Source organism: Elephantulus edwardii, unplaced genomic scaffold (genome assembly GCF_000299155.1).
Source record: "Elephantulus edwardii isolate Elephantulus edwardi_28Jun2011 unplaced genomic scaffold, EleEdw1.0 scaffold00010, whole genome shotgun sequence".
Lineage (NCBI taxonomy): Eukaryota > Metazoa > Chordata > Mammalia > Macroscelidea > Macroscelididae > Elephantulus > Elephantulus edwardii.
The window spans coordinates 5,233,586-5,253,354 of NW_006399760.1; the positions used below are offsets into that span (position 1 = coordinate 5,233,586).

The 19,769-nt window shown below is 38.7% G+C and overlaps 1 protein-coding gene across 1 annotated transcript in view; it reads right to left on the bottom strand.

Moving 5' to 3' along the window:
• The window catches only part of LRP1B (low density lipoprotein receptor-related protein 1B), a 2,414,068-nt gene that overhangs the window by 547,688 nt on the left and 1,846,611 nt on the right, over window positions 1-19,769 (bottom strand). The window contains exon 43 of the mRNA XM_006880809.1: window positions 16,417-16,621. Within this exon, the coding sequence (XP_006880871.1) occupies window positions 16,417-16,621 (205 nt within the window). The remainder of the gene's footprint in view (window positions 1-16,416; window positions 16,622-19,769) is intronic.

A 19,769-nucleotide genomic window follows, 5' to 3' on the forward strand; every position in this document is an offset into this window, starting at 1 on the left:
ATAAATTGTTTTTAAATATAAATATGCATTGTTTTTATAATCAACAAACTGACTCTAAGCCTTTCTTTTAACTTGTGTGCACATTTTTTAAGAAACATTTTTTCTTAAACAATGTCAATTTCATCTATGTACTTTTATCTTTTTTAACAAACAAAAGGTGGTATTAAGAAAATTTGAAACTATATATTTGTATTGCATTAATTTTTTCACTGCTTACTTTTTAGAACAGTTGGTTTTGAGGTCTCCTTTATTCTTGAAATTCACAAAGAACTCACTAACAACCCAAATTAACTGTGATTCTCACATCTTTATGAAAATAAGAAATTTAAATATTTAAATTAAACAAGACACTGGACAACTTTCATTTCCATTAGCATATAGTAAATACTGAGTGTACAGTTATAAAATTGGTATCAATTTAATGGTTTATTTAAAATTTCTGCCACCAAAATGGAAAACATACTTGTAAATTTTAACAGAATTTTCTGGTGTGAGGTTGGCTGTTTTCTTTTTTCCTTTTGTTTATTGATTTCCTTACAAAGTTTAAATACATTGTATTCACACTACTCTTAATTCACATTGTGTTTCATACAATTATTCTCATGCATCATCTGTGGAAGGAACCGCTGGAGAAGCTCAATATCAGCTGTGAAAACTAGGCCCGGTGCTGATTGTGGAACAGACCATCAACTACTCATATGCAAGTTCAAGCTGAAGCTGAGGAAAATTAAACTGAATCCACAAGAACCAAAATATAACTGTGAGTCTATTCCACCTGAACACAAATGAGTGAAGACCAGATGAGTTGTGAGAGGATATCAAGAGTATCATCCAAGAAGAGTGCAAACGTTCATCACAAAGACAGAAGAGGAAGAAAAGACCAAAATGGATGTCAGAAGAAACTGAATATTGCACTGGAGTGCAGAGAAGCCAAAAGTACAAGGGAGAACTCAAGATACTAAAGAGCTGAACAGAAGATTTCAAAAGGCAGCACGGGACGACAAAACAAAATATTACAATGAAATGTGCAAGGAGTTGGAATCAGAAAACCAAAAGGGTCAAACTCGCTCAGCATTTCTTAAGCTCAAGGAACTGAAGAACAAATTCAAACCTAGAGTTGCTATAATCAAGGATGCTTTAGGCAGAGTATTAAATGATCCAGGAAGTATCAAAAGGAGATGGAAAGAATACACTGAGTCATTGTATCAAAAGGAATTAGCAGACACAGAAGAATTTAATGAAACAACATATGAGCAAGAGCCAATGGTGATTAAGGCAGAAGTTCAAGCTGCTTTGAAAGAAATAGCAAAAAATAAGGCCCCAGGAATAGATGTTATACCAATTGACAGATTTCAGCTAACAGATGCTGCCCTCGACGTGCTCACCAAGTTGTGCAAAGAAATGTGGAGAACAACCACTTGGCCAAGTCACTGGAAGAGATCTGTATTTGTTCCCATTCCAAAGAAAGGTGACCCAACAGAGTGTGGAAACTATAGAACAATATCGTTGATTTCACATGCAGGATTTCAGATTCTGCTAAAGATTATCCAAAAATGACTGAAACAGCACATCCGCAGAGAACTGCCAGAAGTCCAGGCTGGGTTTAGAAAGGGTCGTAGTACTAGGGATATTATAGCTAAGATCAGATGGATCTTGGCTGAAAGCAGGGAGTATCAGAGGAATGTCTATCTGTGCTTCATTGATTACGCAAAGGCGTTTGACTATGTGGATCATAACAAACTGTGGCTGACTCTTTGAAGAATGGGAATCCCAGGAAACTTGATGGTGCTAACGCGAAATTTATACTTGAACCAGAGGCAGTCGTCAGAACAGAGCAAGGAAACACTGCATGGTTCAAAATTGGGAAGGGCATACGCCAGGTATGTGTTCTGTCTCCATACTTTTTCAACCTGTATGCAGAACAGATCATCTGGGAGGCTGGGCTCTATGAGGAGAAATGTGGCATCAAGATTGGTGGAAGATCTATTAACAATCTGCGTTATGCAGATGACACAATCCTGCCTTGCTGAAACTGAGGAGGACCTGAGACACTTGCTGCTGAGGGTCAGGGACTGCAGTCTTTAATATGGATTGAGGCTCAATGTCAAGGAGACAAAGATTCTCACCACTGAACCAATTCGCAGCATCAGGATGAATGGTGAAGAGATTGAGATTGTTCACAGCTTCAGTCTGCTTGGCTCCACAATCAACACTCTTGGCATAAGCAGCCAGGAAATTAAAAGATGTATTGCCATGGGAAAGTCTGCTGTTAGGGACCTCTCTAAAGTACTCAAAAGAATGGTGTGTCTCTGGAGACTAAGGTGTGTCTGGTACAGGCCATGGTCTTTGCTATCACATGTTATGCATCAGAGAGCTGGACAATGACCATGGAGGGTAAAAGAATTGATGCTTTTGAGCTTTGGTGTGGTAGAAGAGTATTGATTGTATCATGGACTGCTAAGATAATAAACAGATTCATCCTAGAGAGGGTTAGACAAGGCTGCTCCTTGGAGGCAAGGGTTCTGAGGCTTCGTCTGACATACTTTGGTCATGTTGTAAGGAGGAACTGGTCTTTGAAGAGGGACATCATGCTTGGGAGGGTGGAGGGCAGGCACAGGAGGGGAAGGCCCTCTGGGAGATGGATTGATTTGGTGACTGGGGCAATTAGGATGTGTGTGTCGGAGACAGTGAGATTGGCACAAGACAGAGCAGAGTTTAGAGCTGTTGTACATGGGGTTGCTATGATTCGCAAGCGACTTGACGGCACATAACAACAACAACAACAACAATCACCATGGGACCTTGCCCATCATTAACCTGTCTTTTTGCATGGATCCTTCCCATTTGTCGCCACCCGCCTCCACCCACCAAATTGTGTAACCCTGCAGTTTTATCTCTGCCTGTCTTCACCCCTCCGCTCATGATCCCCCATCTTTAGTGTCCATATATTTTTTACTAGCTATACTCCTCTTTGGAAAGTATGCAGTATTTGTCCTTATAAGATTTAGTTTAGGCAGTATAACGCTCTCCAGTGTCTCTCAAGTTATGTACTATTTTTTATAAATCATTGCTCCTGAGTGCTGCATAGTATTCCATTGTGTGAATATTCCACAAATACTCAATTTCGGTTGTGGTGGTTTTCTTACACATGATTTTCAAAAAGATTGTTATAATGTGAATTACATTAAAGTGATGTGTGCTGATAAATTATGGATCCTGATTTCCAAAAAAGTAAATCCCATTTGTTTAAGTGAATTGTTAAATAAAATACAAACCCAAACAAAGTGAAACAGTTGAGTTTATTCTGGGTTATTGCTACCCTATATGTTGTTTGTTGTGGTTTTTAAGTGCCATCAAGTCGTAGGCCACTCATAGTGATCGTATGAATGAAAGTCCTCAACAGTTGCATGACATTCATCCTTTCTCCAGGTTCATAGTGTTTCCAGAGGCAAGCTATTATGGAAGTGGATACCACTCCTGCTTCCAAGCTTGTTTTAATTGGGGAGTACCATCAAACACTGTCTGCCCCGGGTAACCATTAACACATCTGACAAATCAGTGTCACAGTGTTCAGCTTCACAGCAAGCACAAGTTACCTCTGTATGACAAGTGGACACACCAGAGCTTTGCCACCTAGAAGAATGTTTGAACAAAAACAATGAAAAACAGGCCCTTGGGCCCTTCCGTATTTTACCATTCCAGCATGCCCAAATGCTGTCAACCTCTGGACCAGAGACCTCCCAGTTCATCTGGCAAGTCTGTTCTGCCGATACCCACTTTTGGCAAAAAGGAAGTCACAAGCACCTGAGCGTTCCATCCTGGCCTCTCGTCCAGAAGCCAGAGGCCCCTCCTGATTTCCAAAAAGAGTAAGTACAGTTTTTTTCTTAAGTAAATTGTTAAACACGACACAAACCCAAACAAATTGAAGCAGTTGAGTTGATTCTGGGTTATTGTTACCCTATATAAGATAGAGTATAATGTCTTAATAGAGTATAATAGGGTTTTCTTCAAAGTAATCTTTACAAAAGCTGACCATGAACACTTTATTCCATCATTCAAACTCCTGGGGTTGAAACATTAACTTGAAACTAGAAGTGTATCTCTAACTGCTCCAACCCCCTCCGAAGTCCATTATCATCAGGTTGATTCTGACTCACAGTTACTACAGGAAAGAAGAGAGCCCTTTTCAACAGGACTTTTAAGGCTATTAATCTTAATATGTGCAAATTGCCTTAAGGGGTGCAAATTGTCTCAAATCATTCACCCATAAAATATTTAGCGGGTTATAATGTAAAACCATTTGGTTAGCACTCCAATGTTCAACCTACTATGCCACTAGAGTTCTAACAAGGTACCACCATAAATCGTTGTTGCTGCTGTTGTTATGTGTTATCAAGTTGGAACTGACCCATAGCTAACTCTCTAGAGGTTTTCAGATACTGTAAATAGCATGTTGTTCTTGTTGTTCTGTGCCCTTGAGTTGCTTGTGACTTATAGCGACCCTACGTACAACAGCTCTAAACTCTGCTCTGTCCTGTGCCAATCGCACTGACTCCGATACACCCATCCCGATTACCCTAGTCACTGAATCAATCCACCTCATAGGGGGCCTTCCCCTTCTGCGCTGTCCCTCCACCCTACCAAGCATGATGTCCTTACAACATGTCCGAAGTATGTTAGATGGAGCCTCAGAATCCTTGCCTCCAAGGAACCACCCAGTTTAACCCTTTCCAGGATGAATCTGTTTGTTTTCCTAGCAGTCCAGGGTACCCACAATACACTTCTCCAGCACCACAGCTCAAAGGCATCAATTCTCCTTCTACCTTCCTTAGTCATTGTCCAACTCTCTGATGCATAACAAGTGATAGCAAAGACCATGGCCTGTACCAGACATACCTTAGTCTCCAGAGAGACACCATTGCTCTTCAGTACTTTGGAGAGGTCCCTAACAGCAGACTTCCCCATGGCAATACATGTAAAGAGTATAGAAGGATAATATCCTTCTCCTTTGGATTGGGAGAGCAAATCCTTACCACTAGGCCACCAGAGATCTCCAATAATTAAAATCTCATATTCTGTAATAAAATACCTTGTTATTCAAATGAATATGGGCAATATATTAAGATAAATGAATGAGAAAACCTGCAGCTTGGGAAAATAAATTAGCAAAGACATCTCAGAAAAAGGTATCATAATGAAAGTTTACAGAATACTACGGGGCATTAATAATAAAGACACTAATAACCCAATAACAAAATGAGCAAAAGATATGAAAAGACATTTCACAAGGAAGACATTCTGATGGCCAACAGACACATTAATAAATGTTTAAAATCAGTGGAATCATAAAGACACAAATCAAAACAACTGAAATACCATCACACTATAGTAACTATAGGAAAGTTTAACAGGAAAGCTAGAAATAAATGTTGGAGAGGATGTGAATAGATTAGCACTCTCATACATTACTGGTAGGATTGTAAAAGGGTACAATCATTATATAAGGCAGTTTTGTGTTGCCTCAAAAAGCTGAAAAGATATATCCCGTATGACCTAGCAACTGATAGGGATATATTCCAAGGAATTTAGAACCACGACATGCATGGAGATATGAATACCTATGTTCACTGCAGTGTGGTTCACAAAACAAAAATATGGAAATAGCTCAAATGCTCATTCACAAATGAATGGAAATTTTGTTATAGTCACACAATGGAATACTATGCAGCACTAAGGAGAAATGATTTTGTCAAATGTTATACAATATAGGAGAGTCCAGAGCATATTATGTTGCATGAACTGAGTCCCAGAAGGACAAATTCTTCATAAGACTATTAGTGTAAAAATAGAAGAATAACTCATAAAATGTGTATAAATGTTCAAAAGGGAAAGGGGAAGTGGGGCATGAAAAAAGGAAGGGTGGACATCACTAAGATAACAAAGTTTGTGGTGGATTGAGTGGAGGAAGCTGAAGGAATAGGAAAAAATCAATGGGAACTTGGAAAGACATTGTAATAATAGGCACAGATCAATGGAAATTCATTATATAAACGACAAGAAGGATGGGAAATCTACTCATTTGTGATTAACTGCCTCTAAATACCTGCTTAAGGTCAGCTATGGGTAAGTTCTGACTCAATGGTACACAACAATAACAACAGCAATGTATACAGATGAAACACTAGTTGTCTGAGGTTTTTAATTAAAAGTTGTCTTTCTTAGTCAAAAGATTACACATTTGTTTTATGCTGAAGTAATTATTGTATTAGGAGAGAGGATGCTATGTAGAAGGGCAGGAATACATGAATAGGTCATTTTAGCCTATCCACAAAGGGGTTGACTACCATTTCACAAGGGGATTGGTCAGTCTCAACATTCTACACGGTGTTGGCTAGTCTTGCCATTGAATTCAGCAAGCCAGAGAGAGACACACACAATTTCCCCCTGCCAGTGAAGAGGGAAGAGACTTCATACCATTACCAGCAAAGTGTAGCCATGGATGAACTGGAACATGACATGAGATGGAAATTGGGACAGAGGGTAAGTCAATATTGGAAGGACTGAGGACCTTACTGGACAATTGGGTGGAAAGCCAATATTGTGGCAAGATTAAAAACTAGGGAACAATGGCCTGGAACCATGAGGCTTGGGGCTGAGGTGCCTGTGTGCATATTTTGGGAGCTATATGGCTATACTGTTATTAATCAGGATTATAACCTTTTGACTTCTCCAATATGGTTCTGTCAGCTATCACCTAAGATTTTTGATCCAGGAAAGTAGTAAGATTTGGTGTTGAGAAGATGAGAAAGATACGGGAGCATGTCTGATCACTTGGGAATTGGTTTTGTGTTATTGATGCTGTTGGTGTGGACAGTTCTACTTTGTGTAGTTGGTAGAGGTTAGATATGGCCATCCCCATGACCTCTTGTTCTTTTTACAGAAATAATTTTGAGAAATTATGGTACATTCACATAATGGAATATTATGCAGCACACAAGAGCAATGATTTTGTAAATTATTACCTAATTTAGAAGTGACTGGAGAGTATTATGCTGGTGAACTAACTCAGTAACACAAGGATAAATATTGTATAAAACCATTATTGTAGAATGAGTATAAGGATCCAAGGGGGGTGGAGGGAAGAAGCAGAGGGATGAGGATGTGTAGGGAGAGAGGGATATTAATCATGGAGTTGTACAAATTAATGTGTGTGGGGTGAGGGAAATTGGAAGAATCTCTTCTGGAAAACAATGTATTCAAAATTTGCAAATAAACTAAACCCCCTCTCATTGCTCCCGCATGCTGCAAAATATTCCATTGTGTGAATGTACCACAATTTCTAAATCCATTTGATTGTTGTTGGATATCTGGGCTCAATATCATAAAAATGACAATCCTACCAAAAACAATCTACACATTCAATAAAATCCCAATTCAGATACCAAATTTATTTTTCAAAGACATTGAAAGGGAAATTGTCAAATTTAATTGGAAAGGAAAGAGACCCTGAATAAACAAAATACTTCTGAAAGAAGAAAAAAAAAGAGGTTGGAGGCAAAGCACTCCCGGATCTCAAAAGCTACCACACAGCAGTAGTAATTGAAACAGCATGCTCCTGGTACAATGAAAGACACATAGACCAACGGAACAGAATTGAGAATCCAGAAATAGACTCAGCTATCTATGGTCAAGTGATATCTGACAAGGGTTCATTTTTGTTGTGGATGATAGGTGCCATTGAGTTGTTGTTGTTGCTGTTATGTGCCATCGAGTCACTTGTGACTCATAGTGAACCTATGTAGAAGAGCTCTAAATGCCAGTCTATCCTGTGCCAACTTAGTCATCCCAAATGTGCTTATTCCCACCACTCCAGTCACAGAATCGATCCATCTCATTGAAGGTCTTCCTCTCCTTCGCCGTCTCTCCACTCTGCCAAACATGATGTCCCTCTCCAAGGACCAGTCCCTCCTTGCAACATGCCCAAGGTATGTCAGATGAAGCTTCAGAACCCTTGACTCCAAGGAGCATTCTGGCTTCACCTTCTCCAAGACAAACCTGTTTTTTCTCCTAGCAGTCCATGGTATATTCAACACTCTTCTCCAGCACCACAACTCAAAGGCATCAATTCTCCTTCTATCATCCCTATTCACTGTCCAACTCTCTGATGCATAGCATGTAATTGCAAAGACTATAGCCCAGATCAGGCACACCTTAGTCTCTAGCCTGATGTCGTTGCTCTTCAGTATTCTTGAGAGGTCCCTCACAGCTGACTTTCCCAATGCAATTCGTCACTTGATTTCCTGGATGCTGTTACCAAGAGTGTTGATTGTGGAGCCGAATAAACTAAAACTGTTAACTATCTCAGGCTCTTCACCATCCATAGTGATGCTGCTGATTGGCCCGTGGTAAGAATCTTTGTTTTCTTGATGTTGAGCTTCAATCCATATAGGAGGCTGCAGTCCTCAACCTTCTGCAGCAAGCACTTTAGGTCCTCCTCAGTTTCAGCAAGCAGGGTTGTGTTATTTGCATAACGCAGGTTGCTGATGACTCTTCCACCAATCCTGATGCCACATTCCTTTTTGTACAGCCCAGTGTCTCAGATGATCTGTTCTGCATATAGATTTAAAACGTATGGAGACAGAATACATCCCCGACGAAGCCTCTTCTTGATTTTGAACCATGTAGTTTCTCCTTGCTCTGTTCTGAAGACTGCCTCTTGGTCCAAGTATAGGTTTCCCGTTAGCACAATCAAATGTTCTGGGATTCTCATTCTTCTCAGAGTCAACCACAGCTTGTTGTGATCCACACAGTCAAAAGCCTTTGCATAGTCAATGAAGCACAGATAGACATTCTTTTGGTATTCTCTGCTTTCTGCCAAGATCCATCTAACATTAGCTATAATATCCCTAGTTACCACTACCTCTTCTAAATCCAGCCTGCACATCTGGTAGTTCCAAACTGCCAGACATATTGTTCCAAAGGTTTTTGAATAATTTTCAGGAGAATCTTGCTTCCATGTGATATTAATGATATTGTTCGATAATTTCCGCACTCCGTTGGGTCACCTTTCTTGGGAATGGGAACAAGTATCAATCTTTTGCAGTCAGGGGGCCAGCTGGCTGTCCTCCAGATTTCTTGGCACAACTTAGTGAGCACATCCAGGGCAGTGTCTGTTTATTTAAATATGTCAATTGGTATGCTGTCAACTCCTGGAGCCTTGTTTTTTGCCATTTCCTTTAGAGCAATTTGAACTTCTTCATCACCATAGGCTCTTGCTCATATTTCATTAAATTCTTCTATGTCAGCCAATTCCTTCTGATACATTGAGTACAACTCATAATACCCTTATAAGCAGCTGATCTGAGTCCTGTCCTATCCTGTGCCATTGTCATAATCTTTGATACACTAGAACAATCTGCTGAAGTCACTATGGCATTCCATATAGTTGGGGTCTTATTCTTCATGGACCCACCATCTTTCCAAGCATTATGTCCTTTTCCAAGCAATAGCCTTGCTGAGCTGAATGCCCAAAGTATAAAAGATGAAGCCTCTCTATCTTTGTCTTCAAGGAACACCTGTTTCAACTTTTTCAAGACATTGATATTTGTTCTTTTGACAGTCATGAGATATTCAAATTCTTTTTCAAAACCACAATTATAAGGCATCAATTCTTCCTCTGTCATCCTTATTCATAGTCCAGCTCTCTGATGCATATATAACTAAGAGAAAAGACTGTTGTCTGAATCAGGCACTCTTTTTAACTCTTCAAACTTACATCATTACTCTTAAGTATTAGGGACAGGTCCCTGACCTCAGACTTCCCCGGTGCAATATGTTTCCTGAATTCCTAACTGCTAGTAAAAAAGTGTTATTTTTGATCCAAGCAAGATGAAATCATTGACAGCATCAGTCTTTTCTTCATCGATCAGAAAGAATGGTAACTGTTGGTTGTGCAGTAAAGACCTTTGTTTATTTAATGTTCAGATACAATCCATAACAAAGGCTGTAGCTTTGAATCTGCAGCAAACATTTCATATCTTCTTCACTTTCAGGGAGCAAAATTGTATCATCTGCATAAAATAGGCTGTTGATGAGTCTTCCTCCAATCCTAGTGCCATTGTTCTTCACTGAGTCCAGGTTGCTGAATTATTTGCTCAGCATGTAGATTGAGTAGGTATGGAAAGGGATATAATTCTGACATCTATCCTTTCTGATTTCAAACCATGAAGTGTTCCATTGCTCAGTTTGATCAACAGCTTCTTGATCTAGATATAGATTCCATATGATCACAATTAAGTGTTCGGAGATTCCCATTCTTTTAAATATTAGCCATAATTTGTTATGATCCACACAGTAAAATACTTTTGCATATTTAATAAAATACAAATATACAGTCTTTACATATTTTCTGCTTTCAGCCAGAATCCATCTGACATCAGCAATGATGTCCCTAGTGCCATGATCTTTTCCAAACCCAGCTTCCACTTTTGGTAGTTGCCTATTGATATATTCTTGGTGTTTTTGAATTATTTTCAATAATATTTTGCTTGCATGAGATATTAATGATACTGTTCCATTATTTCTACATTCTTTTTGGATTATTTTTCTTGGAAATGGGGACAAATAAGGATCACTTTCAGTCTGTTGGTCAGTTATGTCCTCCAACTTTCCTGGCATAAACTAGTGAGCATATTTAGAACTGTCTGTTAGCTGAAACACACCAATTGGTATTCCATCAGTTAATGGATTCCTATTTTTCGCCAGCACATTCAGTGCAGCTTGAGCTTCATCTTTCATTACCAGAGGCTCTTATTCATATGAAGCTTCCAGAAAGTTTTCAGTGTCAATTAATTCTTTTGGTCTTTCTTCCATCATCTTTTGATGGTTCCTGGATCATTCAAGATCGTGCCTGTAGCAGCTTTCAATATTGTGACTTAAGGTTAAAGTTTGGTTTTCAGTTCTCAAAGTTTAAGGAATACAGAACAAGTTTTTCCCCTTTTATTCCCCAATTCTAGCTTTATCTTCTCCCGCTACCCTTTGAAATTTTCTGTACTTCTCCCTTACCTTCAGCATCTTTTCCTATTGTTTTCCTTCTGGAAGTTCTAATGCAATTTCCATAGTCACTTTTGGCAGACATGTTGTTGTTTAATTCCTATCTTTCTTGGTCGTGACCTTTTGCTCTCTTCATGGTTGGTATCTCTGATGTCTTACCACAGGGAAAAGATTAAGTCCCACTCAATACTTTGAATGAGATTTGTAGACCTAATTTGGACTCTTAATTGAAGAGATTCACATTTGAGAGAAATGCAAGCAAGAAAAGAAAGGGGGGGGTGCGGGGAAGAAGAAAAAGAGACTAACTTTTACAAACTGTAACAAGTTGTATGGCTACTGAAGCAGGGCAAAGTTGGTGTCCATCAAAGCCCACTTCTACAACTTGAAGTTAAAGGGAGTTGGCAAGTATGCTCTCTCTTAGAGATTATTTAGATTTCCTGGAGTATAAGTAAGAGAAATACAACAATGAAAAAACAGGCTGAGCATGAATGTATCAATAACAAAAAAAAAAAGACTTATGGGCTTGAGGAGTAGGGAGTCATTAGGACACCTGGTTTATTGACTTGGCTCCATGTGGGAGCTATATTTGAGTGAAGGAACCAACAAGTCTGGAACACAGGGAGAAGTGTGGACTCCTGAATTTGCAGCTGATGTTCATTTGAATCTAGCCATTGAAGGCTGGAACCCAACTAGATGAACAAAGATGATCCATGATATGAGCTATAGGGTTGACTATTATAATCTGATGGTTTGCTTTGGATTGGACCTTGCTTGTGGATGCAGATGCCAAAATTCCAAATTGAACAGAAGATTTTCTGGCAAAAGGGGTATGCTTTTCCCCTCAGAGTACTTGTTTAATAGGGATGGGGGGAAAATCATAAATTGGCTATCTAAATGGGGATATTAAGGCACTAGGAATGAAGTGGCCTAGCACTAGTGGCTTGGTGACAAGAAGTTGCGCTGTAATCACAAAGGCACGCTGCTCGAATCCACCAGCTCCTCCCTGGGAGAAGGATGGCCAGTCTTCTCCCATATGATTAACTGCCTCTGAAAATCCACAAGAAGGTCACCTATGGTTTGGTTCTGACTTGATGGTACAACAACAATAACAAAAACAGGCTTGAACTAACTAGTTGGTTTATATTCTTTTCAAATGTAGTTGTTCGTAAGATGATTTTAAGGGGAGACCCACAATACACACGAAGAAATACAATATAAATGAAAAACTGTATAAAAAACAATGAACTTGCATAAAACACATTTTATTTGAATGATAAAAATATTAATGAAAAAAGGAAAAATGATAAATGAATGATGTAAATCATAAGATGACAAATTTATTGCTACTTCCAAAATAGTGTGACTGAAGTCACCACATTTTTGTACACTTATTTAAGTTGGTTTTTCTAAATCAAAATACTTTCAAGTTTAGCCCAATGGTTAAAAGTACAGGTACTGAAGGGAAATTACCAGGGGTGGAATCCTCATTCTGCTACATGTGTGGTTATGTATTCTTTGAAAGCTATTAAATGCCTCATTTCTCAACTCAGTAAAATGGGACTAATCAAACTAATGTTTTACATATAGGAAAGCTGTAAAAGGAAACATAAAGTGCCTAACACATTCTAGAGTACCATTAGCACTCAACTACTGTTAGCTAGCATTAATTAGTTGTTATAACTCTGAGAAAATTTTTTAAAAATTAAAAGGATGATGTGTCTAAAACTAAAACAGTCAAAAGAAAAGCCCTTTATTCAAATTTGGAAAAGTGCAAAAGAATGTTTAAATTTATTATTAACAACAAAAACATCAACTTTCTATTAAATTACTAAAACTTATAAGAGGCCCATCTTTATGAGGAGGAATATAGCATCAGAATTAGAAAAAGATTTATTAACAAACTACATTATGCAGATGACAAAGCTTTGTTCTCAAAAACTGAGGAGCATCTGAGGTATTTACTACAGAATGTCAAGTACTGCAGTCTTAAAAGTTGATTGAAGCTCAACAGCAAGAAGACAAAGATTCTCAACACAGGGTTGGCAGCACCATGATAGATGGAGAAGAGATTGTGGTGATTAACAAGTTCAGCTTGCTTGGTTCCATAATGAACACCCTTGACACCAGCAGTTAAGAAATAAAAAGAAGTAATGCACTCTAAATCTGCTATCAGAGACCTCTCCAGAGTGCTTAAGAGCAATGATATCAGTCTCGACACTAAGGTACACTTGATTCAGGCCATGGTCTTTACAATTACTTGTTATGTATCACAGAGCTGGACAATGTCAAGGGATAACAGAAAGAATTCATGCTTTTGAGTTTCTGTGCTGCAGAAGAGTTTTGAACACAGCATGGACTACCGAGGGAACAAAGAAGTCTGTCCTGGAGAAGGTGAAACCAGGCTAATTCTTGGAAGCAAGGGTTTTGAAGTACAGTCTCATATACTTTGGGCATGTTGCCTGGAGAGACCAGTTCTTTGGAGAAGGACATCATTCTCAGAAGAGTGGCGGTACAACGCAGGAGAGGAAGACCCTAGATGAAATGGATTAACACAGTAACTATGGTAATGGGAGTGCATGTGTCAGAGACAGTGAGACTGTTCAGGACAGGACAGAGTTCAGAGCTATTGTGCATAATGTTACTGGGAGTCACAGGTGACTTGATGTCATATTACAACACACAAAATAATGCTGTTATTGTTTCAGGTGCCATCAAGTCAATTACCACTCAAATCAATCCTGTGAACAATGGATCTGAATCATGCCCTGTGCCATCTTGACCATCCTTGAAACCCTGGAGCACACTGTTACAGTCATTGTGTCAATACATCTCATTCAGGGTCTTCTCTCAGTGTACTTAATAATAAAGATTAGAGTTTGAAACAAGAGTCCCCAAGGATGTTTGTCTGTTTTTGTACACCGAGCTTTACTGGAACCTTACCATCTCCACTCATTGGCATACTCCCTACGGCTGTTTCAGCACTGAAAGGCACTGTAGTTACTACAGAGAGTTTATGGCATATGGATTTTTAGAGTTTGGAGCACCAAGTCTCTCTGGATGTTCGTTTTTGTACACTAAGCTTGATTACCTATTTAATAATTTGTGGTTTTTTTTTTTTTAAAGTTTGTCTGCATCCCAGACCTTTCTCCATGTATCTGGAAAGAGAAATCTAGAGATCACCTTGCCCCTCAAAAATGCTCCTAGGGATAGGGAAGATAATTTTTCCAAAGGTATAGCCCTCTAGATATAAGCACATGAAACCCACTTTCCTGTCAAGTGGCGGTTGCATTCTTAAAGGACAAAGAATGCTGCATTTTTTACCATTATCCCACAAAACTCACTGGCACAGTTTTAAAACTGACTCATAGCAGACCTTCCATTAGGTTTTCAAGGCTGTAAATTGCACAGCAAATTACTTGTCTTTCTCTCAGAGTCTCTAGTACAGTGTAATTACCAGAATGCACTTAGACGACCACTCCCTATGGACCATTAGAGCCTGCTGCAAGGTTCCCAGGGGCAGCACAAGGACTTCTTCACTAAATTTTCATCCAGATCCCAGAGAAGAAGGACCAAGTGCTATGATTAAAATGGGTCTGTCTGTAAAAGGAGTCAGTTTCTTCGCCTCAGAACTTCTTGGATTACTCTGAATATTCCAAAAATAAAGCAGAGATGTGTTGCATTCCCCCTATCACCAATTCTCTCATTTTCCTAAGGAAATAAACCAATTTCATTTCTATGTATCTTCTGGTGACCTATTGGTTATTGTTATGGTTGTTGTTGTTGTGTACCATAAGATCAGAACTGACCCATAGTTCTCCATCCAGCTGGTTTTTAGAGGCAGTAATTGCAAGGGAGAATATTGTCCATTCTCCCACAGTGAGTTTGATGGATTCAAACTGAGCTGTTTTCCTTTTTGCAGCACACATTCTTACCACTAGGCCAGCAGAGCTCCAGACCTAGCGGTTGTTGTTATGTGCCATTGAGACACCTGCAACCCTGTGTCAGCTGCTCTGAAGCCTGCCCTGTCCTGAGCCAGTCTGATGAATTCCAGCACACCAACTCTCATTGTCCCAGTTATCATATCAATCCATCTCACTCGGGGTCTCCCTCTCCTGTACTGTCCCTCCACCCTTCTAACATGATCTCTTTCTCTAAGGACTGGTCTCTCCTGACCATGTGCCCAAAATATGTGAGATAGAGCTTCAGAATCCTAGCCTCCAAGGACAAACTTTGTTTCAGCCTCTCCGACACAGATATATTTGTTTTCTTGGCAGTCCATGGTATGTTCAAGACTCTTCTCCAGCATCACTGCTTGTAGAGAGTATAAATATAAACACATTCCTATGTACATAAATGTATATTTATATGTTTAACAGTGTTTTAGGGTGCTCTGGTGGCCTAGTGGTAAAAGCTGCACTGCAATCTCAAAGGCATGCAGTTCGAGACAACCAGCTGTTCCACAGGAGAAGGATGGACAATCTTTTCCTGTGCTAATAGCTGCCTCTGAAAACCCACCAGAGGGTCACCTATGGGTGGTTCTGATTCTATGTTACACAACAACAATAACAGTGCTTTATTTATGGGTCATAACTCTGCTTATATAAATAGCCATAGCAATTTCTTTTTCATTAATAACTAGGAGAAAATTTTATGATCTTTCCAGAGAGGAAACAAATTAAGTAGGGATATTTCTACGCCAGCAAATGAGGAAATTTTTAAAAAAATATTATCCACAGTTTCCTTGTTCATTAGAGAGATTCATTATTTGATGGATGCAAACTTTTTTTTTTAATTTCATGCAATATATATTGTGCAGAGGAGGGACCACCCTCCTGCTCCTGAGGATAATTCCCAAGGGAAGAGGAGAAGAGAATGTCTGTCCTGCAAGGAAGAATCTTACCTGTAAGCACAACAAAGCTGCAACTCTTCAAGGGTAAGTTTCTTATCAAACTGTTCACAGACAGTCTTCATGTACAGAGGGCGGGGACATTACTGAATACACCATTTTCTCCCCCTCCCAAGAACTGTAAAATACTGACATCAGCTTCCACCTTGTAAATTCCTGCCACAGGTTTAAACCTCACCAATGAGATAGCCCTTATCTGTTTTCCTCTAAAAAGCCTGATCCAAAGCAGCATGGAGAAATTCAGCCGTTTGGGGCACCTGTCCCTGCTGATCACTTCTCAGGCTTATAAACATTTATTTATCAAATAAATGTTCTTCCTTTTACATTCAGGTGTTTGGGTGATTTTCTCTCTCCCCCCGTGGGTCTCCTTTTCCTGCAACAGCGCTCACATAAAAGCATATGCTTTCCAAATGTATCATTGAATCAATCTATAAAGAAGAAACTCCCAGCAAACTTACATGTCTCTGGGATCCATCATATTCACATCTTTCAATTTTTCCTAGGCTGCCATCTGAGAAATACAGCTTCTCAGCACGGTGGTCGATGGTGAGTCCATTTGGAGTGAGGATGTCTGTACTGACCACCACTTGAGCATTTTTTCCAGTAAGAGTAGATCGCATGATACTTGGATGTTGTTCATTCCAGTTGGTCCAAAACATTAAGCTAATTAATATAAAAATTTAATAAAAAGTTAAAATAAGTTTCATTTATTGCAAAAAACATAGTAGAGATATAGCAATGTCAAACTGAAACAAGATTATGTGATCTATGATCCTTAATCAGCCTAGTGGGAGAGAAACACTAGTATAGTTTCCCCAAACATTTTTCAGGTAAGCCTTCTTTCAGAAATTATTACTAGAAAAAAATGAACTTGTACAATCACTCATATAATAATTCAATTAAATTAAGCCACTCACTTTCTTTTACTCAGGGGTAAAATAATTATCTTTTTTTGTGAATTGCAACTATAAAGAACATTAGTATTACTGTTTAGAAGATTCCGTGTGGTCATTTTGGATGTAATTATTAGTCTAGTTACATTTCTCTTTTTCAATGAGGCAAAATTCAAAATCATCTCCCTTTTTCAAAAGTTTTGTTTTGTGGTTTTTTGTTTGTTTTTTTTTTTAAATTAAATTCTGCATTCTCACTTCAATATGTTTTAGAGGAATAAAGTAAATAGCCTGTTCATTTTCTCTCTTTTCCTCTTCTCTTTGTCACTAGAGTTTTTAATACATCGTGGTGTTATTCCTGGAATCCAAGGATTACAGACTTTGTCCAGAGAAACTGAGGACTTGATTGCAGCACCTCTCCATAAAGTATGTTTATAATAAAGTAAACTATATGAAGTTTGGTTTTCCAGTGAACCTAAATTATGTTTACACTACACTATAGTCTCTTATTGGAAGCAGGAGAGGCATCCACTTCCTAAACAACTACCTCTGGAAATTCTATGAACTTTGATAAATGTTGATAGTTAAAGAAAGGATTCAGGTGTTTTGTCCATAGGGTTGCTATGAGTCATGTTGCAGGCAATCAACAACACAACATCATAGTCTCTTAAGTGTGTAATAACATGAAAAACTGGAAATATTTTTCTTTTTTAAAAATTATTATTTGAATTAATATTTATAAAGTATATTTTTATCAATCATATGTACACAATTTATTCCATAATGTTAATTATAATGCCCACAATGTTTGATAGTCCATTCATTCCACATTGTTTTTCCTTCCCTCAAAACTATTAGTTAATTTTTTATTCACTCTCCTCGTACTTGGCAACTATCTTAAAATTATTTTCTTTTTCCTTGTTGTTATTGTTATTATGTGTCGTTGAGTTACCTTTTATTCATAGTGACCCTATGCACACCAGCTTTGAACCTTGCTCTATCTTGAGTCAATTTCATTACCTCAGTCACTGAGTCAGTCTATCTCATCCAGGGTATTCTTTGCTTACACTCTCTCTCTATCCCTCCAAGCATAATGTCTGTCTGGAAGGATTGGTCCCTCCTGGCAACATGCCCAAAATATTTCAGATGAAGATTCAAATTCCTTACCTGCAAGGAACAACCTGGATTCACCCTCTCCAGGATGGATCTGTTTGTTCTCTTAGCAGTCCATTTAATACTCCTCTCCAGCACCACAACTCAAAGACATTGATTCTTCTTTTATCATCCTTAGTCATTGTCCAGCTCTCTGATACATAGCAGGTAATTACCAAGACCATGGTCTGTCTGGATGTGGTGCACCTTAGTCTACAGACTGACACTGAGGCTCTTCAGTCCTCTGAAGAGGTCCCTGATAGCAGATTTTCTCAATGCAATTCATGTTTGATTTCCTGGCTGCTAGCAAAGAGTGTTGATTGTGGAGCCAAGCAAGCTGAGGCTATTAACAATGTCAATCTCTTCACTGTCTTTCACGATGCTGCCAGTTGGTGAGAATCTTTTTATTGATGTTGAGCTTTAATCCATATTAAAGACTGCAGTCCTTGACCTTCTGCAGCAAATGCCTCAGGTCTTTTTCAATTTCAGCAAGCAAGGTTGTGTCACCTGCATAATGTAGTTTGTTGAATCTTCCTCCTATCTTGATGTCACATTCCTCCTCCCAGAGCCCAACCTCCCAGATGATCTGTTCTGCATATAGACTTAAAAGGTATGGAGATAGGATACATTCCTGCCATATATCTTTTCTAATTTTGAACCATGTAGTGTTTCCTTGCTCTGTTTTGACAATTGCCTCCTGGTCCAAGTATAGGTCAAGTGTTCTGGGATTCTCTTTCTTCTCAAAGTCAGCCATAGTTTGCTGTGATCTACATAGACAAATACCTTTTCATAGCCAGTGAAATGCAGTCCTCTGGTACTCTCTCTGCTTTCTCCTTCCTAAGCTTTTCATAACAGGGGTCTTATAGAATATTTATTGTTTTGTGATTCATTCTATTTAATATAATATCACCCAGATTTGTAATGTTTCATGACTTCTTCATAGTTTTCTAATGTTGCATAACACTCCATTGTGTGAATGTACCATAGTGTCTCTATGTATTTATTTTTGGATGGGTACCTGGATTGTTTCCTACTCTTTGCAACTGTGACTAATGCAGCATGGCTGTGCATCTATCTGTTTTGGTCCCAGCTTTTAGTTCTCTAGGACATATTCCTAGTAGTGGAAAATCTGGATCAAATGGTATTTTCATTTCCAAGTTTTTAAGGAAATGTTAGATTTTTCTCCAGGGTGGTAGTATCATTTTACTTTCCCACCAGCAATGTATAAAAGTTCCAATCTCTCTACATCTTTATCAGCATTTGTTGTTCATTGACTTACTGGATTTTGCTATTATTGTTGATAGGAAGCTCTGATGGCCTAGTGGGTAAGGATTTGCCCTCTCAACCCATCAGAAGTTGGCCTGAATTCACCAGTTGCTCCATGGGCGAAAGATACATAATCTCCTTCCATGTGATTTATAACCTCTGAAAACCCACCAAACAGTCAGGTATGAATCAGTCCTTACACAGCAGAAATAAATATAGATCCTGGAGTGAGGTGGTATCTTATAATTTTTATTTCCTTCTCTCTAGTAGATAAATTGTTTTAGTATTTCTTCATGTGTTTGTGGGTTTTCAGAATGCTTTGTTTGGTGAAGAGTCATCATACCCTCTGCCCATTTTGGAAGTCAGTTGCTTGTTCAGGTGCTGGGGTTTTGTTTAGATTTTAGATATGAACCCCTTATCTTTGTCAAATGTCAGTTCAGATCCCATCTTAATTCTTAAAAGAAATGGAAAAAGTAATAAAATAATCACCATTGGCCTATATA